At 43.4% G+C, this 27,886-nt stretch overlaps 2 protein-coding genes and 1 long non-coding RNA gene across 12 annotated transcripts in view; 2 read left to right on the top strand and 1 right to left on the bottom strand.

Moving 5' to 3' along the window:
• Positions 1-180: 180 nt before the first annotated feature.
• On the top strand, positions 181-25,443 carry IQCB1 (IQ motif containing B1). 5 transcript variants are annotated; one of them, XM_039381761.1, is made up of 15 exons: positions 181-229; positions 548-792; positions 1,628-1,790; positions 3,476-3,605; positions 6,621-6,714; positions 7,783-7,882; positions 8,288-8,460; positions 9,321-9,383; positions 10,988-11,100; positions 12,128-12,252; positions 17,092-17,234; positions 17,671-17,819; positions 18,282-18,410; positions 18,791-18,947; positions 20,000-25,443. In XM_039381761.1, exons 2-15 carry the CDS (start codon positions 699-701, stop codon positions 20,227-20,229), a joined length of 1,863 nt encoding a protein of 620 aa, XP_039237695.1. In that variant the 5' UTR covers positions 181-229; positions 548-698; the 3' UTR covers positions 20,230-25,443. The 5 variants fall into 5 exon arrangements, with proteins under 5 accessions (XP_039237695.1, XP_039237697.1, XP_039237691.1 ...); XM_039381763.1 differs by lacking the exon at positions 181-229 and having other exon boundaries at positions 249-792; positions 12,143-12,252; XM_039381757.1 differs by lacking the exon at positions 181-229 and having other exon boundaries at positions 249-792.
• On the bottom strand, positions 22,959-26,694 carry LOC120323345. Its single transcript, XR_005563694.1, has 2 exons — positions 25,779-26,694; positions 22,959-25,256 (listed from the first exon to the last, which is right to left on the bottom strand). It is a non-coding gene; the product is annotated as an uncharacterized LOC120323345 (long non-coding RNA).
• The window catches only part of LOC113990316, a 47,565-nt gene continuing 45,578 nt past the window's right edge, over positions 25,900-27,886 (top strand). For 4 of the 6 annotated variants that reach the window (XR_003541605.2, XR_005563686.1, XM_027725621.2 and 1 more), the window contains exon 1: positions 25,900-26,424. Coding sequence is in view for 1 of the 6 variants with exons in the window: in XM_027725625.2 (XP_027581426.1) it covers positions 26,378-26,424 (47 nt within the window). In the remaining 5 variants the exon portion in view is untranslated. The remainder of the gene's footprint in view (positions 26,425-27,886) is intronic. The other 2 variants (XM_027725618.2, XM_027725625.2) reach the window with 2 other exon arrangements.

Here is a 27,886-nt window from a genome sequence, read left to right as displayed (position 1 = left end):
CCCCTCTGTAGATTTTCACCAATGGCGCTGTCGGAGGCGCCGGCCTGCACGCGGATATGCAAATGACCCCCTCCTCCCTCAGGGGAGAGTGCTGGTTGGCGGAGAGCGGCCGCGACCACGCAGCTGTGCGGGGAGGGGGGCGCGGGGGAGCGGTCGCGTTGGAGACGGCGGGTCCGGCGTTCCGATCCCCCCCCTTTCCCCCCCGCAGTGGGGGAGCCCCCGCGCGGCGGTGAGAGGGGCCTGGGGTGTGCGGAGGGTCTTCTCGGAGCGCCTGAGGGGGCCCCGCGGTGCGGGGGTTCGCGGCACCGGCGCCGCCGCTCCCGGGGGCCGTGGGGGCTCCAGGGTGACGCCGGTGGGAGAGGGCACCGCTCCCTCGCCCCCTCCCCCGGCCGAGGCTGAGGCGCGACCGCTGCCGCTGCCCGCACCGCGGGGCCGCGCTCGGGCCGCCCGGCCGGAGCCCCGCGCTGCCGGCAGAGCCGGTCCGGCCGCCCGCGGCCTGGGGAGGCAGCGCGGTCGGGGCTCCCTCCATGTTTGTTTCCTTTCCCAGGGGGAGACGGGCGGCCCGAGGCTTCCAGCCGGTGGTGCAGGAGCTGGAGGTGGGATGGAGGTAGTGGCGTAAGGACCCCGCGCCTGCACCGCCACAATTAGGGAGGAAAGAGGCTGGAATCGCTGGTGGTGTGCGCCTGTGGCTGCTCCCCATGGCAGCTGCGGACCCCCAGGTTCTGGCCTTGGCTGCTCAGGTCACTGAGAGCGGGGAACAGGACATCCCCCTGCTGCTGCTGAAGTTAAAGGGTAATTAATACCTTTCCTAAAATAAAAGGATGGACTGGCGAGCTATGGACAGTCCTTCTCTCTTCTGCCTCCTTAAATACTGAAGGTTTTTCTGAATATTTCTAGCATGGCTGGAGACTCTGTAAGGTTGACAATGCAGCTTTTCCTGAGAGTGACACTGCCTTTGGCTTGGCAACAGTAAGGAGGAGGAGCTGGGGAGCAAATGGACAGGAGTTTTTCCTGCCTCTCAGCTGTCACCCCGATGATGTGGGCCCTTGTCCTGCTGATGCGGGCAGGAATCTTATACTTGGTCAAATCATTTCTCCCAGTGATTTTGGGCAGAGAGCCAGAGTGGTCCTCAGTATTCAGTGTTTAAGTCTTAACACAGAAGTGTAATCATGAGCTCCTGTGTGACTCCCCTGCCTCCCCTTCTGCCACACAGCCACTGCTCTTAGGAATGGTTGGAACAAGTCAGGTCCTGTTCTAAATTGGGATGTAATTATAAGGAAGCTATATGTTTCCCAGTGGTTGTGGTTTTATGTGGCTCAGGAAATTCATACAAATGGGCCATATCCCAGGTAATGTATGTTTTGCTACTAAATGTGTAGAGAGAAAATGGCAACCTAAGTTTAGCGATCCTTCCCGATTGTCATATAATCTTACAAATGGTTTGTAGCTGCAGGAGCAAAAAATGCTGAAAAAATACTTTATGAAGTTGTTAGTACTCTTACAGCTACTTTAATCCTGGCTCTGTGTGCATATACTCTCCTTATGTTTTAGTAAAAGAAAAAAAAAATAATCTTGCACATCAGAATCTTATGCTCATCTTTGTCTCTCTCCTGCTTTCATCTCACAGGAGTTTTAAGTAGCCCTTCCTTGGGATGTGAAGAATCAAAAAAAATTAAGCAAGATATATATGATTATGGTCTTACTCAGTACTGCTTGCTGGTCCTTAGGCAAGACCACTCTCGACTGCGGGGAGGCTGGGCCACTGCTGCCCAGCTAGCAGAGATACTAAGGTAAAAAAAACCAACAAGCTAAGAAGTTTTCTTCTAGTTTTCTTTTGGTCCTTTCATCTTGCTCTTTTTCTTTTCAAGCTGCAATACATTGGCTCCCATCCAGAACAAGGCTCGCTGTTCAGAAAAGGCCAGGGTTAAAGTGCAGGGAGCAGTCAAGAGCGGAGGGGTCAGGCATAGCCTAATTGGTCCTGTTTAATTCATTCGTGTTGTGTGTCACTGAGCTGGGTAAACTGTGTGGTGGGAACAGGGTTTGTGTTGGCTTTACCCTTTTTTTGTGGACAGTACTCATCAGTGCAACAGTTCTTATCCAGTAATTGCTAATTTTGAATTGCAGGTATTTAAAAAGGCTTGTTTGCTTAGATTTCGTCTTGCAAAGATCTTTGACCTGATTGACTCACAGCTTAGCTTGGCTATATTTAAGTGTCTATTTAATATAGCTATTTTAAGTACCTATTTACTATTTTTAATATAATAGATGACAGGGTTCATATAAACTAGATAACCCCATTTAGTGATATTGTGAGGATGGCGCTGTTAAATTTAATTCATAGCTAGTAAATAAGAAAACTTTAAACTCAAATCCACAGTGATCCAATCTCAATTTTTAATGTTAGGAAAAATAATACATTTTAAATTTTTCTCAAGTTGTATGTGGTTTTGGCTTAACTAGGGAGCAAAATTCTAAGGCATGAAGTAATTAGGCGACCATCTCTTATTTATGCCGCATCTGCAGTATGAATTTTTAATGCAAGGAATTTCAGTAAGAGAATGCAAGATTTATCACTAGAGTAGTGTAATACTTAAATCATCCCCTATAAACTATTTCAGTTTGCACACAATAGTGAAATTTATTCTAGCTGTAAAAATGTCCTTTTGTAACTGGATGAATCTCAGCTTCATGCCTAGAATTTGCTTTCCAAGGGCCTTGGTAAACAAAGCTTTACATTTGTGCATTCCTAAAAAGCTAACAAAGCCTGGATAAAATGTCAGAAAGCAAAATTCGTAAGAAATCATGAAGACTCTTTTGTTGCACTGGTATCTGTGCTGAGTGCAGAACTGAAAAACTTCCCGGTTGTAAAACGTGCAGTTTCTTGTAAAAAGTCTTCCAGAAACAACCGATGTGTTTGTGGTGAGTAAAATAAGAGCTGAGATCTGAGGAACTGATTTCTAACCCACATGTCTTCCTCAGCTAGCAAAAGGTTTTAGACAGGGTTGCTGAAGGTTTTGTGATAAATAATAGGGGGGTTTATACATATTTTCATTACCTGATGTGCACCCCCTTCATATCAGTCTTCTTTTACCAATTTTTTGTCTACTTATCTATTTTGCCTTTTTTTTTTTTCCTTCTTCATGACCATCAGAGCCCTTCCCTAGCATACGGAACAAGCCTGAACAGATCCTTGAAGTCAAAGGAGAAAGTGCCTTGGATATGTTTTAAACTGAGAAATGCCGTAATAAGTAGTAGTATGGTCTCCAGCCTGCCAGTGATTCCTCTTCTTTTGGAGGCAGCCACCTTGGAGCCAGTCACAGCAGTGAGCTGTTGTTCAGTGGTGAATTGTCCCATGCCAGTGAAGCATTTCTTCTCTGATGACGTGACATTCATTCAAAGCTGTTCAAACAGGCCTTTGACTATTCAGGTTGATGGTTTTTTCTTCTTTTTTTTTTTTTTTTTTTTTTCATTTCAGTCATTGTTGTGTAGGACTAGAGATGAAAGAAGATCCTGAGGAATTTTACGAGAAGTTTCTTCCTTCAGCCATAGACAACCTGCTGGTCTTGGGAAAACGCTTGCAGGCGAGATTTATCCGAGCAATCAAGGTATTTAAATTTCATAGTTAAAAGAGCAGAGAACCTCTGTAAGCTTTCCAAGGTCATGTATCGGATAAGTAGAATATTATTCTAGGGACACTGTACTATAAAAAATTATTTTCCAGAAATCACAGTTGTTTTTCTTATGCCTTGGAGCTTTGAAACTGAAATCTGTCACTGGGAAGCATTTGGTCCACGACTTGTGCAAAGCCAGTTTGTTACCATAGGCCTGTTTAGAAAGTTTGTCTACTACTTTTCACAGGTTTTAAAGGTAGAGGGAAGGATTGCAATCATTAGTAGGATTGAAGAATGAGAGCAGTATAAGAGGGGAGAAAAGCCTTACAGAAGGCAGCATCCCAGTCACGGTAGTGTCTTAATTTTGCATATCATTAGGTCAGCCTTTGTAACGACTCAGTTCCCACTGCTTTTATTCAGCTTTACAAAAAATGGTTTAGGAAGTCTTAAGATTTTAAATCAGAATTGTTGAAGTTTGTTTTGCTATAGAATTTCTGCTGTAAAATTGGCAAAAAATTTCCAAGAATGCTCACTGCTTCTGAACTTACACATTGGGAATGCTAAAGGCAGAGTTTTGAATTTATAAATTTAGACACTTTCTCACATTTCTCTCCCCTCTTTGCAGAGAAGAAGGGTTTGCCCAGTTAGGTTCCCTCATGCTTCTGAAGCATTCTGAGTTCTAGAATCAGAAGAAAAAAGCTCAACAAATGAAACCCACGAGTAATTTAAATAACCAACCTCATGGATTCTGACAGTTTCCCGTTTCCCCATATTATCTAATTTTTTGGCTCACTGGCTTCTTGCACTTAGTCAAAGTTTTCCTACGAAGTATTCTGATAGACACCACAATCAATTCTCAGAAAGCATCAGTAACATCTTTTCTGTTAGTCCAATGCTTGAGAAGTGCATTTGGTTCTTAAGAAGGAAGCACTGTCCTGAAAGACATCCCAGGAGACTCAAGTCTTATCCGCAATATGTAATTTCCCCCACACTTTCTTATTATGTCTCAGCCTACATGCTACTTGAGTCATGCTTGTGGGCAAAGATTTCTTTTGAATGCAAATGCAGTCTTCATTGTAATTAGTACTTTGTCTTTTAAACTTTGTGGTCTCAGAGGTGACTGGGCACCCAGACTTGGTGCTTGCTCAGTGGAATTTTGGAAATCCCACTGTACCAGTGGGGATTTGTAGTTTATTCTGCCCTCATTTGCTTTTTGTACAAGTCTTTGAAGTCAAGGGAAGTACTGAAATAGCTTTCAGAAACTGTCATGTTGCCAAAACACAGAACAGATAATATTACATGTTAACTTATCACTGTTATTTTGTATTTCTCCGTGTCAGTAAGGATCAAATACAAAGTTAAACTTTGACTGACGGCTGGGGTTTACAGCACGGATCTAGGGACTAGGCTTTCCATAGTTTTATTTGTGGAGGCTCAAGTAATGTGGGAGATATCAGGCCATATGTTTTATAACAACATTTGTCAGCAATGTAGTACTATCAAAAGCTCCTTTGCAGTCCCCTCTTCCCCAAGATTCTATATTTCCAGTGGCCTGTAGCTCACACCTGGAATATAGACTCTAGACTGTGCATCTGTATGTGCATTCACATGTTAAAACCTAAATTCCTTCTGGTCATGGCAGAGTGCTGGAGCACCTCTTCTGTGAAGAGAGACTGAGAGAGATGGGAGGTTGTTCAGCATGAAGAAGAGAAGTCCCTGAGGAGACCTTATATCACCTCCCAGCACCTAAAGGGGCTACAGGAAAGCTGGAGAGGGACTTTTTACAGGGGCATGTAGTGACAGGACAAGGGGTGATGGCTGTGACACTGAAAAAGGGAGGTTTACATTAGATATTGAGAAGAAATTATGTACTATCAAGGTGGTAAAACACTGGAACAAGTTGCCCAGAGAAGCTGTGGATGCCCAGTCCCTGAAAGTGTTCAGGGCTGGGTTGGATGGGGCTCTGAGCAACCTGGTCTAGTGGAAGGTGTCTCAGCCCATGACAAGGGGATTGGAACTAGGTGATCTTTAAGGTCCCTTCCATCCCAACCATTCTGTGATTGATTCTGTGTTTTTTTCCAGTCCAGTGTTATCACAGGCAGGCACATAATGTCTTTATTTGGCAAAGGGATTAAATTTCAACTTAATAGTGGTTTGGTGTTTGCTCCCAGATCTCCAACTATGAAGTGCTTCTAAAGCTTCACCAAACCAGTTTTTTGGGAACCTTTTCCATTTTAACTGTGTCCTTGGCCACTTTGTACCTTTTTTTTTCCCCCTCTTCTTTAATCTTAAGTAATGTATTTCCCACTTTGTGCGTTAAATCTGTGATGCATTTTTACTGAGCTACTGTTTGTCTTCTTATCCCTCCTTTGCTATCAAATATTTTCTAAGAAGTAACCAAGACTTCTCTCTCCTTGTTACGAATTCTTCACAAATGGGTGATTTTACTTTTTTAGTATGTTAAGGTCTTATCGACTGATCTCTGACCTCAAAGAACTCACAAGTTGGAGTTTTTTATGACTGGTTCCTACAGTTTCACTGACCTCATTTGGGAATTTGGTGGAGTTTTGTCTCCAAATTCCCAAGGCATACAAAGCTTCCCACTATGTCAAGCTGAACTCCTAAGTGAAGTGATGCCTTAAGCCCCTAATGTTTTGTTTGTTTGGTTTTTTTTTTCTAATATTGGTAAGCCTTATAAGTTTTATAAGTAGATTTTAAAAGCAGCAACCCTCCCTCCCTTGTCTCTTGTCCCTTTCCCTTTCCCTCTAGCACCCTTAGTTTACACATTCCTTAACCCTCTTACTCCATTCTATGCTCCCTATATCACTCCTACCCCCGAATCCAGTAGGGAAAGGGAAAGGTACAAGGGACAAGGGAGGGTTGCTGCTTTTAAAATCTACTTATAAAACCTATAAGGCTTACCAATATTAGAAAAATAAAAAAAACATTAGGGGCTTAAGGCATCAGAAGATACATACACATGTTTTTACCTACTTCTCTTTTGTTTAGGATAAAGAAAAACAAGATTTTTTACACTGGTTCCAAACAGTAACCAATGCCATCTGCTGGCTGTTCGATGGGCATATTCAACTAGCAGCATGTGGTAAGGGAAATGACAACCTATAAAACACCTGAACATTTATTTATGGCAACTACAGGTATCAAGAATCACTCTTAAGCTAGTATCCACCTAGTCTTCTATATTGAAGCAGATGGTAAATCAGTCTCTTAAAGTATTCAGCTCAACAGCAATATCTAAAATGGAAAAGATCCACTAAAGGGAAATACTCAACAGTTCCCCTTCTAGTCTTCCAGAGACAAACACTAGAAGTGTCTTCCTTCTAATTCTAAAATTGCAATTTCCCATTGTAATTCTATACCTTTAAAATTAATTTTTTTCCCAATAAGAGACAGTTGATCCTTTCCTGTGTGTGATTAAAATATGCAGAAATTTGACTAGAGTACATTGCTGGCCCTGAGGAGTGGTTAGAGTTGGGAACAGATTTCTGAAGTTCTTGCCATGCCAGGAAACTTTACAAATACCTAAGAAACTTCACTATACATTTGTGACCAAAATAAGCTTTCAATTAAACCAGTGTTAATAATGCTGATTTTAAAAAGCAGAATTTGTTTTTCTTTCTAGTATAGAACAAAAACATAAGGATCATAAGATGTGTAACTAAAAACACACATGGTCAGAAAAATTGCTGACTACGTAGACAGTGATACACTGTCATAAAAAAGATGGTGCTTTAATGACATCAGTGGACTTGGATTAAATAACCTGGTGTAACAAACTGTCAAGGTTGAAGTCCTTATCTTTTTTGGATATTGTTGCCCCAGTGATAATTCTGCTGTTGTAATAAGAAACTGGTACTAGTGTAACATAAAAGGTTTTGAAGCTTTTATTCCATTGCAACATCAGGGCCTGGGGGATATCCAAAGGCAGAAAAAACAGGGTTCATCATGTTTTTTGGATCTTGAAGTAGTTTACGTATTTCAGTAAGTTCCAGTGTAAAAATTATAAATGAGGGAGTTTGTTCCAGAAACAGTATCTGGTTTTACTTGTTATGGCTTGTGTTCCATAATGAAGTTTATTTGGTTTATGGTATTTTCATGTCTGGTTCTGATTGCGTAATTTCTTGTTTGCTTGTTTTTGGTTTTTTTGCAGTACTGCAAAATGATTGCTTCCTGCAGTTGTTAATAACAGATGATGTTGAAACAGCAATTATAATGATGTCTGTTTTAGACAATATTTTGAGGATCAATAGGTCAGTTGTTTTCATATAATTATTTTTCTGAGTTATAAATTTTAAACTCAATTCATTACCACTTGATAAAATAAATTTTATATATATATTATATATTTAATATATATATTATTCATATACAAGAATTGTTTTGTTTTCTTGTTTGGGGTTTTTTTCCCTAGTCTTTGTTGTAGAAATAAAAAAAAATAAAAAGCTGGAGGTTTTATCTGGTTAAATTGAGAGAATGGGAATTGGTTGATTGAAACAGTAGTACTGCCTGGATCAGGTTGCTGGCCCAGCTAGCTGGGCATGTTGGCTTGCTATATGGCCTGACATATCTAAAAATAATCACTGTTAAAAAGCTCATGCTTTTTAATTAACACTTCTGTCCCCCTTCCCCTTTTTTTTCCTTTCTTCTTTTTCAAGTTCTGTCTTCCTTCAAGTTGATAAAGCGACCCTTCACTCTGTTTTGGACGAACTTGTTTATAAGCTTTCATCTACCACCAATCCTGCTGTTGGAAGTGCTGCCACAAAACTGCTGTTGGTGGTGGCAAAACTGAGCAAACAGCTTGTGCAGTTACTCACAGCTCGCTACAAAGGTTTGTAAACATACATGGGACCCATGGCTCAGCCTTCTGCAAGGAGTTAAGTCACTGTGAGAATACAAAGATGAAGGTTTCCCATCTTGATTCAATAACTATCCAGTACAGGTGGAAACTGCAGTTCTGTGTTGCTTTTGGGGCTTTTTTCTCCTTCTCTTCTGTTCATTTTTGTTGTAGTTTAAGATACCGTGTCCCTTTCTGTTTCCTAGATTTATCTTCTTCTGTGGACTCTGCATGTGGTAACTTGTCTTTTAAACCTGTTGTTTGTCACTTCCAGCTTGATGGGCTTTACTTCTTCCTGTTTCCCTGTGCAGGTTGGTTACTGAGGGATCCCAGTAGCAGAGTGTCTGTACTGCCACAGTCAGAGCCCTGTCAGACATCTGCCTCTGTGCTTTGAGTTTTACTCAAAGTGAACTTCTGACCCTGGGTGTTACAGGTCTGCTCATCTGATAGATGCTGTTCTGTTATTGAGGAGCTGACTGTCTTTTGATATCCAAGTAATTGGAATGAATTCTTTCCAAGAATTCATGTAATGAGTTTATCATTTTGTCTTGATGCCTTTAGATGAGGAGGCTGCATATGTGTACAATCTGCTCTGTTGTTCATTCTTTAATGAGGTGTCCCATTCAATGTTTCTGTCTCTAGCCTGGCAGGGAGTTCCAGGAAGCCCTTTTGTCCTCTGTCATGCCTGTGGTGAATAAGGAAGAGGCTTTGATGCTTGCCAGGTCTTTTATGTTGTTGGTCAAAACTACTCATGAGCAGCCTCAGTCCTTTCGGGACAAGGACAGTAAGGAATGGGAATGGTAGACAAAAATGTTCAATTCCAATTTTTTACACTTGTGCTGATTACTTATTAGGCAGTACCAGCCAGGAAGATTTCTGGACCAGATGGGCAGCTTTACTACCCTTTTGCTTGAGAGGTGAGGGCTTCCTTTTGGTTTGAAATTAAATATAATGAGCCTAAGGCTGGTATCACATTGTGGATCCTTGTGAATCTGTTGTGATGGTCTGATCATCCTAGTTGTAGAATGCTGGCTTGTCTGAAGAGGTGCAAGTCTCCATCAAAAGATGATGCTTTGTTTTACTCTAGAATCACAATATGCCACAGTCATTTAGAAACTCTTCATGTCTCTTCTGTGCATTTTGTCTTTCCACTAAGAAATGAAAAAAAATTGCTTTTTTCCTCTACTTTTTTTTAAAGTTAGAATCCTTATGTTAGTTTTCACTCAGATTTGGAATCCTTTAGATAGTTTGAGGAATAACAGCAACAAAGAAAGCATCTTTCCACCATCTGGCCATCTCACTGAAGTCACTTGGCTTCTCAGTGGCTCAGAGCCATTGCCAGTGTGAGGTGCTTCAGTGTAAGCTTTGCCAATGGAAGCAGCCTGCCCAAGGTGAGGACATCACCTGAACCCAAGACTAGCACAGTCTACATCAGTTTCCAGGAAGGCCTGGCCTTTTTATCTGCATGGGTTGACACGTCTGAGAGGCAAATGCCAGGTACTCCCTGGCAGTGGCTGGAAGGTGCATCGGCTGTGTAGTCTGTACAGAGACTGGCCAATGGTTGTGTCAAAGCCACAGCACTTCTGTGAGGGAGCTGCCTTGTGTAGCCAGACTACTTGCTTTCGTAGACAGCCTTAGGGCACCAACTAACTCCATTTAGAACCTCACCTGTGTCTCTCCTCAAGTGTTTAACTGTCATCATCTTTCGAAAATGGTGCATGGGGTGCCACAGAGGTGCCATTTCTGTTTGCATGGAGGACTTGGTGCTCCATATCCAGATCCTGTATATGAGTGTTGGAGTTCCCTAGTGTATGAATATGCTTACAATGATTTGAAGATGGAAAAGTTACTTGAATCTGCAGTTCTTCAGGAGGCTATCAAATATGTGCCTACTTCCTGCCCTCCTTCCTCTTTTCTGCAACTTCCCTCAGAGCTCTTGGGCTCTGGGATTTGTCTGATACAAAGCTTTTAGCATGTGTTACTGTGTACTTGCACAGGGAGTGTGTGTGCCTTGTGGGGGGAGCACAAATGTGATTTTTAGCTACTGCAAACCCAAAAAGCTTTTTCTCATGAATTGGATGCACATGTACTCACAGACTGTGTTATGCAGATAAGACATCGAATAATTCCAGTTATAAATAAATAAATTTTATTATGAAAAATATGAAAATAGTGCTAATAACACTCTGCACTTTTGTGGTGCTTTACATTCTTTTAGTACCTTACAATGACTTACTGTTAAGACACTGAAAGTACACTGATAATTTAACTGCCTGTTATGTAGGAACAATACTTATTCAGACATACAAAATCACTGGATAATACTTCTCTGTGATGGTTGTAGCACCAGATATTCTTTGATAATATTCTGCATTGAAACTCAAAGGTGGCCAATAGTGTTCAGCTCTAGTGTTCCTTTGCACATAGAATCAGATTTTATTTGTTGACTCCAGTTCGTTACTTTGAAATCCTGAAAAGAAACATTCACCTACTGCTATCACATGCTGTTTCTTTCCCTTAGGATTAAAAGGGCTTTTAAATAAACAGTGGACTGGCAAAGGATTTGACAGGGAGCTCAATCAGCTGTTGGACGTGCTATATTTGGAACAATTCAGTGGAAAAGGAGAAATGCAGGTGATAAAGTTTGATTAGACTTTTTTATGTGAAATCCTAGTTATATGTGATTTGTGTATGTTTAGAATGGATTTACTCTATCGCTTCCATGACTCTTTTCAATTTTTCACTATGGATTTTTAAATTTCATATTTATTATTTTTTCTTTTTTTTGAAAACATCAAGAAATTTGTTATTAATAGGATATGGGACTATGACTCGAGAGATTGACTTTCTTTATAGATTCACCATAGATTTCAATACAATCATAGGGGAAAAAGAATTAATTTTTTTCCTAATCATAAAATAAAAATAACTGTGTCTGCTTTTCTCATGTCGGTGTTACAAATTTAGATCTCTGAATTCTAAGCAGCATTCACATAGAATTAAGTCATATAGAGAAAATATGCTGTAAGAACACCACCTGGGCTGTGTTCCCAATAAAAGGGATGACGTGTTTTATGAGCTTCTTAAAAAAATTTTACATGCAGGTTTCTCAGAGACAATACTTTAAAGAAATCAGAGTTGTGTTTGTAGAGATTTGCTTTCATCTGCAACAGAGCAAGGTGGTTTGTGTTTGGGTTGGTTTGTGGGGTTTTTTTAAAGTCATTTAAGAATAGAATTGATTTTCTTTTTCGTGTTTGCATTTCAGTGACTTCTGATCATACTGCAAATGTAACATTTTTCCTGCCGCTAATTCTCCAAACTTGTCTTTCTGTCCTCTCTAGAGTAGGTGTTTTGATTGAATCACCATTTGAAATGCCAAGTGCTTCAGGTGTTTTAAAGGCAAATTTCTAACATTGATTATATATATATTTGTTCTGTAGATTCATTTGTTTGCCACAGAAAGCATCAATACAGGGGATCAGATGAGCTGCCTTTGGGGCAAATATGGGGTTCGTGATAATAACTGTCTTACAAGACCTTAAATTCCCCAAGCTGTACAGATAGTGAATTCGATGCATTTGAAAACTGGTGGGTTTTAGCCAATTGTTGACATTGTCCAATTATGGAAGCATAATTTTTATGCATAGAAAATATTCTACAGACTGTTTTATTTCAGAAGCAGCATCAAGCAGCATGTATAATCCAGGCTACGTGGAGGGGATTTCAGACAAGGAGAAGGCTGAAAAAGCTACTCCAAGCAGTGACCACATTACAGAGAAGCTTCAGGTAAACACTATGGCTTTGTGAAAAACAATAAGGAGTGGAGTCTATTAAGAAGGTTTGTGTTGGGTTTTGTCAGTTCACAGGCTGACAGGAAAAATTCAGATCATCTGATTCAATGTCCTGGTTGAAATAGGCCCAGCCGCAAAATAGAATCTCTCTGCTCAGGGCCATATCCAGTTCTGGAGGTCTCCAAGGGTGGAGATCCCACCATTTCACTTGGCCACTTTTCTGGTGCTGGATGATATGCCTTGTGAAGAATTCTTCCATTACAGCCAGTGGGAATTTCCTTGTTGCACTCCTTACCACTGCCTCCTGTCCTTTTTCTAACCACTTCCATGATCTGACTGTGTCTGCTCTATAACACTTAGGAAATGGAAGACAGAAATTAGATTTGCTTTCCTTTTGGCTAAATAAACCTCACCTGTCCTTTTATATCCTACCTTCCATAACCCTGATTGTCTCGGTTTGGACAGTGTCTATCCCTCCCTTTTGTCAGTATCTTGTCTACCACTGGGGGTCCCAGTAGAGTGTGACCAATATTGCAGATATGGCCTCAAGAGTGCTGAGTAAAGCCAAATAATCATCTTTGATTGCTGCCTCTGCTTGTGCTAGTGCAGCCCAGTATGCCCTGCAAGGGCATGCTCCTGGCTCATGTTCAGCCTGTAATCCCACCAGGAACCCCAGGTCCTTTTCACTGGAGCTGCTGCCCACGTAGTCAGTGCCCAGCTTGTACTGATTCATGAGGTTGTTTGGTACCAGGTGTAGAACTTCCCATTTAAACTTCATGTGGTTTCTGTTGACCCATTTTCTGTGTTTGTGGAGGTTTCTCTGAGTGCCAGCCCTGCCCTGCATGGGAGATTGTGATGACAGCTTTGATAAAGTCAAGGACAATGACATCCAGTGCTCTCCCCTCATCCGCAGAGCCAGTCATCTCATCACAGAATGCGATCTAGCTGGTCAAACATGATTTGCCTGTGATAAATCTGTGCTGGCAATTCCCATTCACCTTCCCATCCTTGCTGGAAATACCTTCCCTGAGAGTTTGTTTCCATATTGCAGGCCCTGAGTTTGGGCTGACCAAGTATTCCTTCATCTTGAAGATGGCTTTTTCCAGTCAGCTGCTATTTCTAAAACATAAAGGTAATGTAATGCCAATATGAGCTGTTTCACTACAGATTCTTTTAGCAGAAACATCCAAACAATGTGCTGTTCCAGCAGTACCAAACTGCCACTTCTGGTGCCAAAATCTCCAACTGTCCCTTTCCCAGCTGCCAGACTTCTCCATGAGAAAACTTACTTCTGTGATGCTTTTATGTTTTCTATGTAAAAATTTGTGGCATATGGAAAACTGAAAGTGTGGCACACTGTAGCATGGGATTGCACTAAATAGCACTAGAAGATGATGTACTGGTGGTAGAACAGTTAACTGATTCACGGTTAACTTGACACAAAATTGCACTGTAAATTATATGTGAAGCTGTCCCAGAGTTTCCACATGCCAGAGTGCTGCAGAAACAAAAGCCCATAGTGCTTGCTCAGTATGGTGATTGCAAGACCTTGTTCTTCATTAATTTTTGAAATCTTTGACTCTTGGAAGTGGAGTAGTTTCAGTGACCTAGATAGTATCCTCTGCCTTGGAGCAGCACAGAAGAATGAAGCTGTGTAAATAATGCTTGTCTCACTTGAAGTAAGATTTCAGCAGTAATGTTAGCACATGTTAGGCTAACTCTTTTGAGAAATTTAGTGAGAATTTAATATAGGTTAACGGATCTAAATCAAGTTCAGACTCTACAAACTTTTTTTTGCACCCGTTGAGCATTGCCATGTCAAAACTATACCAAGATATGAATGTCAAATTACATTGCATCGTGACCAAGGTGATAGAAAACAAACAGTTATGATTTGTTGTTGTCTAGATTGGCATTAAGAAGATATTGGACTATCTGAGGTGTACTCTTTAACTTTTGGAAGATTTGCAGGGGCACATAGTGTGTTTGTTGAGGGCCACTAGTCACTGCAGCTTTTGTACTGAAACACCAAGAATGACACCTTGTTGCTCCTTTTTACTCCACCATACACTTCAAGCCAATATTCCTGCTCTCATCAGGCACCTTGCAAGCCTGCAAGCCAAACTCATAGCCCAGGAAATTTGGATGCTGGGCCAAGACATAACATGGTAAAGCAGAAGAGAAAGTGTGACAAGACTATCAGCAGTCAACAAGCTGCTTGCCTCCCTTGTGTCGTATTTTCAATATTGCAAGCATAAGTGTGTGCCTCTTAAGTAGTTCTTGAATCATTTAAATGGACTTTTGAAAGTGTTTGTTTAATATTGAGAGGAATGGAAAATTATTAACATCCTTAAAGTTGTGTGTTCATGGTTCAGTCAGTCCCAGTGTACTGAGCAAATACAGTAACTGTGCAGCTCCAGTGTTGGTTTTCTTCTGTCTGGGTCAAAACTGCTGCTAGCATTATGCTGAAAAATAGTGTTTGGAATACTGCAAGCTTGACTTTGGAAGAACCTTCAAGAGGACTTTTTAATTTTTAACAGTCAAGTTCTGGTTATATTCACAGATTTATTTTAGAACAAGTGTGGTTAAATACTGCAGAGGCTGAAACTCCAAACTTGGCTCACCTGCAGCTGCAGTGGAAGATTTAAACTCTGCAAGTTATAAACTTCTGAAACTATGGTTTCAGAAATGTCTCCCCAGTGAATGTTAAAGCCTGTAATCTGTCCTTGAAGTTAGTTCACTGTTATGTAGCTAGTTGTAAGACTCTTAAAATGGCAAGAATTTGTGTTAATTATGCAGGAAAAATGAAACCATTTTATATATATAAAGAGATGATCAGAGCGAGGCTGATCTCTGTCATGAACTGCTGAAGGAAGCTTGGATCTTACTCTGTGTACGTTTTACTTCTGTTCAGAGGCATTTCCCTGTCACAGTGTGCTCTTGTGCAAGCAAATGCATCTTTTCATTAGGAGGAACAGAGAATGAAGAAGAGCATGTGTTTTGCAGACTACATGGGAAAGAATCAGTATCAAAGAAGCATTTAAGTACCTGACAGACACTATTGGTAGTTTCACAAAGGTGCATCTGAAAAGTTCATTAAATATTCTTGTAGTTTTCAACGTAATGAGGCTGATAAAAATCTGTGGGGAAAATATTAATAGTTTTATCAAGAAAATGCCATCAAAAATCCTGTTTGATGCTGTAACTTCATTTACTGTAGAAATATAATGTTTGGATTAAAACATTAATTTCCTGGATTAAAAATGTAAAGATTTACAGCTCTAATTTGCAGAAATGCATGGGCTGAAAACCTCTAGTTTCCTTGAAACCATTCTGATATAATCACATGTATCATGATCTGTTTCTGTAGGTTGGTGTGTGGGCACACTTCAAGTCTTTGTTACAGTTGTAGAGGGATTATGGTGTGTCAGGTTGTGGTGGAGGCTTTTCAGTTAGGGTCAGATCTTTAAATCCAGAGCGTCTCTTTTACATGACAGCTTCCATCCCATCTTTCCCCACCCAGTTATGGAGACTGAGAGAAAGTATGGTTGGTGGAAAAATTGCACCTCAATTTACACTAGTGATGAGAAACACACAATTATCTCAACAGTAGTGTGAGTCTAAAGATATGACATGCAGCAATACCAAAATTGCTGTACATTAGTTCTTTTCTACTGGCTTTTTTTTCTCCTTTCAGGCATCCCTTGTACCTGTGCTCTGTCCATTGGTTTTCTTTCCTAATGCTTAAAGCACTTCTTTCAATGTCTCTGGAAAAGTGCTGGAGGAGAGCAGAACTCAGGGCTGTGGGCCCAGTTGGGGTACTCAGGTTCTGAGTGGGCAAGTGATTTTGCTGCAGTAGAAACAGAGAAGTCATATTGTTACCTTGTTTTGGGGTAAACTCATAAAGTCTCAGGCATTAAGCTGCTAATGAGGTCGGATCCATTGGGATGAGAAGGGGTAGTGAAGGGGAGTCCTAGTTCACACCTCCTCTTTCATACTTCACAGAGACCGTGTTGAAGTGGTCTCAGTAATTATTAGTATTGATACATTAATATATCCAGTATTTATGTATTAGTCTCTTTATTGATATGTTAGTACATATATAATTGATGTACAGGCTATTTTTAGCTTAAACACTCCAGGGCCAGTTGCAGAGTTTTCTGTGAAACATCTGCTGAGTCTTTTCCAGTGCCAGACACAGCAGGGCAACATCTTAACATCAAATCTAGTACAGATCAGGAAGAATTTGCAAGAAAATTCTTTCCTAGTGTTCTGTTAACAAAGTTGATGGAGAAAATGTCAGTCTGTATTTCCTGGAGAAAAAAAAATCGCTCCAGATTTAAGAAGTGAGGCTTGACAGCCAACATTCTGATCTACTCCTGCAGTCAGTAGAAAAATAGTAGTATGTATTATAAGAAGCAGGTGCCATGCATGCTGATGGATGGACTGGAAAAGGTGCATACTGGAGCAGATGGCTAATGTTGCTTTACTTCTTCCCCAGATGATGGAAACAAAATTATTTTTCCAGTTTGTGCTGGCTGTGAATGTCCCACATGGAGCATTGCTCCTTTCAGGGTCCTTAGAACTTTATCCTAACTAAAATTTTATCCTTTGATTTCATAGGCTCAGAGTTTTTTGTAGGTATAAGAGATTTGTGGCTAATTTGAAGGTGACTTTTCGTTGCTTGGTGTGGTTCTGCAGCCAACAGCTGGGGTAGCAGATTATTTTGCGGATTTCCTTTCTCAGCGCTGGACTATTTAACACAAAGAGAAAGAGAGGTACTTTAAAGAAATGTACAGCTTAAGGTAATTGTTAATGTACTTATGTATTGCAGAGCTAAACGGGAACAGGAGCTGCAACACTTAGCAAAACAGAAGGAAGATGAGGCTCTAAAACTGCAAATGCAACTTCAGAGACAGAGAGCCATGAGACTCTTCCATGAACGACAGCTGGCCTTACTGGAAAGAGTCCATGCCAGTATGATTTATATTAAACTATAGCAGAAGATTAAATTATCTGGGACTCCTCCAGTTTCCCCAAATATATGTCCCAATCTTGCACGTCTGTTTGCACTGTAGTCTTACTGTCTCTTCTCCTGACCCAATTATCTGAAAGAGAACATGCTAATTCCCCCAGGGCTCAGTAACTACTGATCAGGATCTGCTGCCTTCAGAATGGTGCAGGAGAAAGGGAGAGCCCGTTTTCTTGTGTTACAAAGCTCCATTGCAGCTACAAGTCTGCAAGACATGACCCACAGCTAGTGGACCTTGGGGAAGAGGGGTTTTTAACTGAGAGCACCCAAGCTGCTTTGGTACAAGCTGCTTTGGTACTATCTAGTTTGAGGATTAACAATGTAAATTGTTAAGAGATCCTAACCCACAGTCTTGTAACTGGATTTTTGTTACATTTGTAGGTCAGGTAAATAAATACATGGAGGAAATGGAGGATAAATCAGCATTAACTATCCAGAGATTCTGGCGAGGGTATAGAGCAAGAAGAATTTTTCATCAACAGAAACAATCTCTTAAGGAGTATAAAGCAGCTGTCATTATTCAGAGAACAGTAAGTATATATACTTTTGTTCTAGCATTAGATAGGACTGAGTGGATTATTGTGATGCCTCACAAAACTGTTTATTGTCTTACTGTCAATGTAGCCATAAGTTACCAAAAAATTACTCAGCAGATGATAGTCTAGAGCCACAAGTTGCTTAGAAGGGTTAAACCTTGCATAGGTTACAAATCCTAATACAGTTTTGTAACTTAAACGTAAGAGCTGCTACTTCAAAACCCAAGGTTGGAATGTCACCACACTACAGTTGAGTCAGTGACTTATTATGAGTGTTGTTACTTACTATTTAGTGTTCATGCTGACCTTGTATGTTGTCTTTTCAGCATCATAGCTGCATTTAGGCTTTAACAATGCATTATGGAAATATTTTTCTTTCACTGATTGATTACAAACGAAGTGAGAAGACAAACTTCTTGTCTGTTATTGTCATATTCTCATATGTTCTTTACAAAGGCTTGTAAATTCTTGGAAAAACGAAGAAGGAGGAGACCTCTCTCTCCTTGGAAAGAACCCAAGGGACTGACTGATGAGCAGAGACTAGCTTTGCAGCAGAAGGTGGATGACTACATCAAATTGCATCCGGTCTGTTTCTTAGTCATTTCATAATTTGCATTAATGATGCAACATAAAATACTCTAGGGATGAAATAAATTCAGCATCATAAATTTTGATCAAGATAATCCATGTGAGGTATGTGTGTGTTAACTCTGCTTGTTTGACTGCAAGGCAGCAGGATATTGGGGATTTTAACCATTAATCTAATAAAAAGTGTCAAAGCAAACTGTAATTGGAAAATTTATATATTTGATGCAGGATAACTTCAGAGATAGTTGCAGAGGAAGCAAAATTATTAAGTTAACAATTAAGAACAGCATTTGCATTCCTTGTTTAGGCATTATTCTACCCCCGGAGGATTTAAAATAACCAGCTCCTAATGGTAACAAACTGTTACTTTCCTCCAGGCTTCCCAAATGTCAGAAGAAATGAGTAAAGAATTACATATGCGGGCTCAGGAAAAGCTGGCACAGTTCCTGTTGAGGAGCAGGCTGGATCAGAGAGCAGCGCAGAGGAGAGAAACATTACTGGCTCAGGTCAACACTGATGTGGAGCTGCTAATGAGTATGTGACTGCCTGTGATCATAGTTTTGATTACCATTTGGATTAAACCAATTTAGATGGAAAATTAGAGTGAGCAGTGGTAAAGCCTCATTTCAAAACTGAAAGATCTTTCTTCCTTTGCCATATGCCTTATCTTGAGATTCAGTCTTTGTTAAAGATTATCCAAGTATTGCTGTAGGTTAAATACACCTGCTTTTCAAGGAGTATCTTATTCTTCTACAAGCAATGGGCCTGTAAAAGGCATTAAAATTTCTAAAAAGGGAATCTCACACAACCTATTCCTCTACATTTGTTTTGCTTTGTTTTGTTTTCTTGTGTTGTAAGTAAGCTGCTGGTTGAAGTCCTCTAACCCCTTCCAGATAAAGAAGGAAATCTTTGAGCTATGAATTCCGAATCATGTTTTCATTTTCTCTGGCCTGGCTTTATGTGAAACAGAATTCACTATTGTGATATCTTAATTCCAGACAAGTGGCCCAAAGTGAAGGAGCAAGCGTAGCAAACTGTAGCCACCAGAGAGCACCCAAGCCGGTAGAATTCAGCACGTTACTGAATTCCATTATTTAGTCTGTCATGTGCTGTGTCACTGCAGCTCATTGCTCCCTGAGCAGGCAAATCAGCAACACACTCTTACACTGTGCTGGGTCCCCCAGGCAGGGAATTCTCAGTGCTGCTGTGCCAGAGCAGTGGAAACACCCTGCTGATGTCACCCTGTGCCAGGAGCACTGATCCAGCAGTAGTGACCAGGAGATCCTCTTAGGTCATACTTACCCAAGAAGTCATTTTGGTGGATGCCACCACTGCACCTAAAAGAAGTAGTCCTGCTTTCCCCCTTCTTCTTTCTACCCCATTATGTATTTATTTTTTCGGATTAGCCTTTATTTGGATCACCTCTCCAATCAGATTTATCATGCAGTCATAAAATTGCAATGCCAGCATGGGGAAAGGGATGACCTAGGACAGTGGGAAGTGGGAGGGTAGTGCTCCTCTTTTTGTTTGAAATACTCATAAAGCCACAAACAAAATATAAAAAACTCTTCTCCTTGTTTTTACAGATGCTCCAGGGTTAGCAGAGACCACAGAAAAAGACATTGGTGTCTTTGTGAGTCGATCAGTCCCTGTAGCTACCAAGGCAAGACAATCCCACAACACTATGCTGAAATACACTCGCTGGCCATGGTGGAAAAAGCTTGGAGATGAGTTTATGGAGGATGATGTAATTCCTGACGAGGCCCTAAATACAGAACTGGAAACTCTCTTTATTGGTGGTAGAAAATCTTTATAGGTAACAAGCTGAAGAATTCCATATTCAACCAGACTCATACCTTGTACTATGCACTTACTTTTGTGTGTTTTTAAGGAAGGAAAACATTTGAAAAAGACTGAAAAATACCAAAACCTCATTTTAGAGTATTTTACTTATCTTGGAAAGAATCCCTTCCTGTACATCAACAGTTGGATCCTATTGATCTTGTTGCAAATAGGATTTAAATACTGTAGTTGTAAATGTAGTTGTAAATATTTTGTAATTTGTATCACTTTAAAGGTAAGTTTATAAACTTTGTCTTTTCAGTTCTTATTCACACTGGGATGCATAAAAAATCAGGACATTGGAAAAGCCTTGGCTTTTATAGCAAAACATTTTTATCAAGTCACGTGCTTTGAAATAAAGATGGGTTCAGAACAAAACAAGCCACCAATACAAAATCAAACAAGCACGAGGTAGACTGGGTGCTTTCTCTGTATTCCTCCCAGGCTACCTGTCCTTGCTTCCACCTTCTGTAAGCTCCCTTTTGTTTGAGTTTGTGCAGGAGTTTCATTTTTATCCATGAAGGCCTCCTGGAGTTTTTTGTCTGACTTCCTTTTTGTTGGGATGCGTTGCTCCTGAGCTTGGAGACGAAGGTGATCCTTGAATATTAACCAGCTTTCTTGGGCTCATCTTCCCTCCAGGGCTTTATTCCATGGTACTCTACCAAGCAGGTCACTCAAGAGGTCAGTCCCCTTGCCAGCCTTAGGATCTTGAAATCCACCATTTCATGGTCACTGCAGCCAAGGCTGCCCATGAGATCCATTCCTTACCAGCCCCTCCTTGTTGGTGAGAAGAAGCTACAGCACTACACCTCTCCTTGTTGTCTCCTCTATCTCTTGGAGAAGGAAGTTATCATTAATGCATTCAGGAACCTCCTGGATTGCTTGTCCCCTGCTGTGTTGTCCCTCTAACAGGTATTGAGGTGGTTTAAGCACCCCATGAGGACCAGGGCTTGTGAATGTGAGGCTGTTCCTATCTGTCTGGTTTTCCTCTTGGGGCAGCCTGTAGCAGACCACCACTGTAATGTCCCTGCCCTCCCTTTAATCCTGACCCATAAACTCTGTAAGCTCCTCTTCCATCTCCAGAGCTCCATGCACTCCAGCTGGTCATTGACATAGAAGGCAACAACTCCACCTTGTCTCCCATGCCTGTCCTTCCCAGGGAGCCTGTATCCTTCCATTCCAAGAGTCCAGTCAGAGAAGCCATCCCTCCCTTCTCTGTGGTGTCAATAAGATCACAGCCCTGCAGGTGTGTATATTGCTATATGTATATCTCTAACTCCTCTTGTTTATTCCCCATGCTGTGTGCATTTGCACGGGGGCATTCCAGTTGGATCCCTGATGAGACCAACTTCCTGGCTGGAGTGGCTGCAATTTCTTTATGCTGCTCTTCAGGTGCTCTTCTGCCCACTTGTGATCCCTCTCCAGACTCTAGGCTTCTCTTGCTGGCTCTGACATCAAGCTGGGATGGATGGAGGTTCCTCTCCCCTGGCAACTGTAGTTTAAAGCCCTCTTCACCAGCTGGGCAAGCCCATGACTGAAGATGCTCTCCAGATGGACCCATGAGCCCTCAGCAGCCCATGTTCCTTGGGGCTCACAGGTCACCAGCGCTCCCTTGGGCTGCCTTTTTCCTTTAAAAGCCTGCAGTTCTTCTCACAGCCAATGCAGTGTACGGGAGCATGGGCACAGTCCAAACTCTTACGTGGGATTGTAGCCTCGGTGTGACCATCTGGCTCTGTCTTAAACCGTGAAGAAGTTGTTTAATCCAGAAAGGTCTCCAGCCCAGGGCCTCTGCAGTCACTGTGGCCCAGAAGACAGTAAACACCTCCAGTAGGATCCTGCCTATGGGTGTGCCCAGAACAAGAACTCGAGGCTGCACTAGTGCCACAGGAGCCTGCACTATTTTTCTGGTAAAAGGCACAGAGATTCTTAAAAATTAGATCTTACCTCACTGCAGAGGAGGAAAAAGTGCAGTGATTTCTGCTGGTTTTATGTGGGCAGCAATATTGTTTCAGCATGTTTGTTTTCCATTCTCTCTAGATGGCTTTGAGTTTTAATTTCAGTGGAGATGAATGGAAAACAAATAAATAGAAATAGTGGGCAGAAGCCCAAGCCCGTTCAGTTGCAGCTGATACGTTGAAATTAATAACTGGACAGCTGCCAGGAGGAAGAGCTGGGCTCTGTTAATTTTTTGAAAAGAACTGTGATTTGGAATGCACTTGAATTGGCTTGTGATTCCTTTCTTGGAGAGTTAAATGGTGGAACAATCCATTAGGTGTTTGCTAGGGCACTCGCATGTGTCTGTTGAGTTACATTTTGTTCTGCACAACTCTGTTGTTAGTTTTAAGCCGTGCCCATAACAGGACAGGTGCCCTACAACCACAGGGCAGTCACCAAGCACTCCAGGGGATGGAAACTGTCCCCCAGCAGCTTCCAAGCTCTGACACTGGAAAAGGCCCAGCATCTCTGGATGGATGCACTGCAGCAGGCCAGCTTTTCCCTCCTAAATACCTGAGTCCTCTGTATACATCACTGTCCCCTCTGCCCCAAACTGTTTTGACAGAGCAGCCGCTGCTATTCTGTTTATTCCTGATCACCTCCTTAGAGCAGGGAGATGGTCGCCAAGGGGCTTTGCTGAATGTATCTTAAAAAAAGACCTGACCCCCCATGGCCAGTGTTAAATACAAAGTGAATTAGAGAGCCATCTTACCAAAAAGACATTTATTGTAATGGCCTCTGCCACTCACTGCCATTGGAGTGGATAATGAAGTCCCATTTTAGAATGTGCAGTTTGCTAGATAATGAGGGGTTTTAAGTGAACAGAGAGCCTAGTAGAAGGTGCTATCTTGCTGAAGGAAATAAAGTTGCTGATCCAGCAGTCCAAACTCCTCTGCCCCACCACGGCCCTGACAAAAATGCCTTGTTTTACTTTGTGCTTGCCACCAGGATATTGCAGTCACCTTCATTTTACAGACCAGGGAAACAGAGTCACAAGAGCCATGAGGGAACGTGCCTATGGCCATATGTAACTGTATAACCTGTCACTTGTTCCTGTTACTGTTCCAGGCAGAACAAGCCAGGACAGAGCCACTACATGCTGAGGCAGAGCTGGGAGATGTTCTCAAATGCCAGTTGCTGTGGCCAGCTTGGAGCCTGAGCCCAGCAAAAGAGATCTCCAGGCTCCCTTGCTGGGAGGAATTAGGCATAGCTTGATTCATGCTCTTTTCAAGTCCTGCACCACATGCACCATAGGCAGGACATATTGCTAGCATTTTATTTCACTGCAGCTCTTTCTGGAATAAAATACTCCTGCCTGAATAACAGGAACAGGTATAGACAGCTGAACAGAAGCCATCTCCAGCTTGCTATGAGGTGAACAATCCTCTCTGGGTTATACAGTCACCCAAAAAAAAAAAAAAAGACTGTAGGAGAGACTGTGAACTGAGATGGGACCAGTCCTGCTCCCACTTCCCTGTGTGCCACAGGCATGCCCAGAAAATTTGGAGCTGTTACTTGGACATAAACATGCAGCACAGGTGGTCAAGCCAAGTAGGAAAAAGGGGCAGAGTTCGGTTGTGCCCAGCAGGTCTGGGCTGTGCCCCTGTGGGTAGTGAGCAGGCCTTCCCCAGTAGGCTGAAGACAGACCCTGGTCACCCAGGGGAAGTGTGGGAGTGCCCTCCACACCAGTGGAGTGACACACCTGGGGGCACCTGTGATGAGGGAAGGGGCAGAGGTGGAGCTGGAGCTGCTCAGGCAGTGTTGCTCAGGTCCGTAAATACTGATGGCTGTCTCAGCTGGCCTGTGGGGGCGATTCAGCTGAATTGCAGGTTTCTGTTGCTGTGATAAATTGGACCAATTTGTCATGTGGGTTTGTTTCTTCCCTCCCTTAAGTAAAGCTATACAGGAGTGTTATTGCTACAGCTTCAGCAGCAGCAGACAATCTGGAAAACAAAATCCTCTGGTGGATATGGATAAAATGGAAGGGACAGTGACTCTTCTTCTGCCAAAGGTGCCACCAAAGTCATGGAGCTGGAAGAAGGCAGCAAAGGAACAAAACAAACGAAGAATTACTCAGCCCTTTCAGAGAGAGAGACAAGGCGGTATCCTCTGCTGGCTCCTGAAATTGAGGAAAATTCCTGTTTATGCAGACAGGGTTTTTTTTCAGCTGTAGCTGTAACTGGACTCTGCAAACAACAGGATGCTCATCTCCAGCAGAGACACAGGCATGCGCTCAGGACTGTGCTGCTGAGTCCAAGGGCGTCTCCTGGCCTTTCAGACTGGCTGTAATAGGAGCTCTGAGCTGAGGACAGGAGATAACCCTGATGCTATTTCACCCCTTGCCTCTGAGCCTTCTACGGCCGAGTTCCATGCGAGCAGAATCCGGTACAAACATCTGCTCTCCACTGCAGAGTATCACGTATATCGAGTACAGGGAGGAACAAAAGCTTTCTCCAAGTAGCGGAATCAGGGCTATTTATAAATTATCCTTCATCATAAAAGGAGGCAGCCCTTTGCAGGGGGAGCTGCAAAGACCATTGCAAAACAGGCCTCCAAGTTCTCCTTATCATCCTTCTTTACAGCACAATAGCAGCAGGTCATCCTCTAGGCATCCTTGTGTACAGTGAAGAACCCTTTAATAGATTGTTTACTACATGAGTGATATAAGGGTCCAGATTGACCAAGGGGAACTGAAGGACAGGTGTCTCCCATCCCCTCTTGCCTGCTCTCCCTGAAGGTAGGGCTGGGTTTACTCCAGGTGCTGTCTTGGGACAGAATGACAAAGTCTGGCAGGTGAGGACCAAGGTCAGGACACCGCAGCTCTGGCAATTTTTCCCAGTTGTGCTGGAGAACTCCTCTGTGACCTTGAGCACATATTGTTTCTGTCTTCTCTCAGATGAGGCTTACTGTTGCATTTGTAATTTAAGAGCCTTCAGTAGAGGATGCTGTGAGACCAGTGCCACTGAAATCCCATTCTACTAAACTGAAATTGGAGTTTGACAGGCCCTGGAAAGAAAAAATATTTGTACAATCAGATGTTGAGCGCACAGAAAGAGCTCAAGGTTGCCATGCTATTAATTTCTCTCCACATTCAACTTTTCTCTGCAGAATTTAGTTCTTCTCTAATTACATCCTCAAACAGAAGCAATGTTATTACCTGTGCTGGATCTCTTAATAAAACCTATGAATACAAGCTATTCTGATCTCCTTTTAACATGTCTCACCAATACAGAACCTGCCTGTTCAGAACGAGATGAACACACACACACATACAAGTCGGGTAACAAGACCCAAATAGAGTGAGCTGGGCCTAACTCTAGCATTACACAATAGAGCCAGTGAACTGCAGGACTTAATCCTAGAAACAATCAAAGCAACCATTAATTTGCTGAGTCCTTACTAACTGAAAGGTAAGAGGCGTTCAAGCTGTTGCTGTTATCCGTAAAATGAATGGTCAATTAAAATAGTTGCAAATGCAGGATACAACTCATTCCTATGCCCAGGAACAGAGATAAACGCAGGCATTACCACTGCCTTGGCTTTATTCTCAGAGCAGCTCCCCTGTTTCCTGCGAGACTGCCCGTCACGTGTAAGAGCCTGTGGAGGCTGATGCAGGAAGATAGTCAGGAAAGTCACCAGAGCCGTGCGCGCTGTAGGACAAAAGAACGCGCTATCTGTGGCCGGAGATAGGGACTCCCGAGGTGGCCAATCTAAAGGAAAGCTACTGGACATGGAAAATGAGGGATCCCAAGCACTGTAAGAAGAAGCCGGGGGCTCACCCAAGCCCGGCTCGGCACTGCCCGGCACGCTGGGGAAGGAGGGGCGCAGGGCTGGGGAGAAGGGCGGGCGCCCAGAGCCGAGCGCCCTAAAGCCGAGCCTGCGGGGCCGCCTCCTCCCGGCACCGCCTCCCGGCACCGCGGGGACCCCAGCCCTGTCCCCTCAGCACTGCCCGGCGCCGACACCCGGGGACCCCCGCTCGGTCCCCTCAGCCCCCTCACGGGGCGGGGCCCGGGCCGGTCCCTCTCCCGAGCCGCGCCCGCCGTTGCCGTGGCGACGGGCTAAGCGGGGCCTGGGCGCGGAGGGGCCGGGCCGGAGCCGACCCGCGGCTCGGCGCTGCCGGGGCGGGCATGCACAACAAAGGCGGCGGGCGACGCGTCCCGGGCGGGCTCCGCAGGTAGGTGGGTGCGGGCGGCGGGCGGGCAGGTCCCTCTCGGCAGCCGCTCTCGCAGGACGTGTCCCCACCGCCGCGCTGTGAGGGGAGAGCGACCGGGGGGCGAGCTCCATCCTCCACCCCGGCCCCGCCGCACCTTGCGGGCGCGGGGCTGCAACAAAGGCAAATGGCTGCGGTGCGGGAGGGCTGCGGGGCCGGCGGGGGCCACCTGCCCCCCGCCCGGGGCGGCTCACGGGGGCTTTGTGGTTTATCTGTGTGCTGGGTCTCGTTCCCCGGGTCCGGCGGGGCCGCTCGTGTCGCACCGGCAGCTCCGCGCCCAGCGCGGGCAGCGGGAGCGGGGGGGCACAGGCGCTTCTCGAACCCTTCCACCCTTCCCCGGCTGACACCTGCTCGTCTGGGGGGTCCCGCACGCTCCCCCCGCACCCCGCAGTCCTCGCTCCTCGCCGGCAGCGGCGGCTCCGCCGGCTCAGACGCGGCCCGAGCGCTGGGTCCGGGCGAGCCCGAGCGCTTTTCCCCGCGTCCTAAAACTGCACCCGCAGGCACAGACAGCTTTGCAACCGGCAGGATAGAGCCTGTGAGGTGCCTGGGGCTTTTTTGCTGTGCAAGGTGGGGTATCGTGTGCTGGGCACGGTACTAGCCTGAGTTCAGTCGCTGTAGCGGGTGGCTGGGCAGCACTAAGCTCTTTACATCTGCAGGGTCCGAGTGAGTCATTTCTTAATTTGTTTCCATGTGATTCATAACGTTTTCAACTCCAAGATATATTTTCCCGAATTCATAATAGGTTTTGATACCTGAGGTGTTAGGAAGGGCATCTGAATTTATAGAGGTAGAAGTTTTACAGCATTATTGAAAACAGAATTCCCTGGAGGGAAATCTATAAAACCTACTCCTACCATTTTCATTTACACTGCAGCAAAGCAGCGCTGGGCGCATCTACACTTTTGCCTTCCCTCATTTCCCAGTCATTGTGGCACTGAAAAGCATTTTAAACAACTCTGTGTTGTTTGTTGGTATTATAGTAAGGCCTGAGGGCTTGGTAATGGTTTTTTTCACTCTCAAAATGCTTCACAGACATCAATTAAGACTGGGAACACTGGTGCAAGTCAGGAAGGTTTTATTGATCCCATTTTACAGATGACGGAGCAGATCAGAGACCTAGAAAGATTTAAGTCAAATCCAGAACCTAAGCCATCATCTCACAGATCCTCTGTTTAAGGTACTCTTCTCCACCTCCTTTAACAAAATTCTCTCCTAATTTCACTGGCTGCTCCAAGAGCTGTTTTGGGCACTGTCAGGCCACATATGCTCTGGGATTTTGAGATACTGCTCTTGCATATTGCTGAAAATTATATGCCTTTAGTGCCATACTGTTGAGAAGAATGGTTTCTGATTAAAATAGGTTTCTCTTCTTTGGTTTGTACTTGGTAGAACCCAAGAGCTCCATCATGGACAAGGTTGCATTGGG

Source organism: Pipra filicauda, unplaced genomic scaffold (assembly GCF_003945595.2).
Source record: "Pipra filicauda isolate LSUMZ 115617 unplaced genomic scaffold, ASM394559v2 scaffold10_size6260569_pilon, whole genome shotgun sequence".
In the NCBI taxonomy this organism is placed as follows: domain Eukaryota; kingdom Metazoa; phylum Chordata; class Aves; order Passeriformes; family Pipridae; genus Pipra; species Pipra filicauda.
This window is presented reverse-complemented; position numbering and strand designations above follow the sequence as displayed.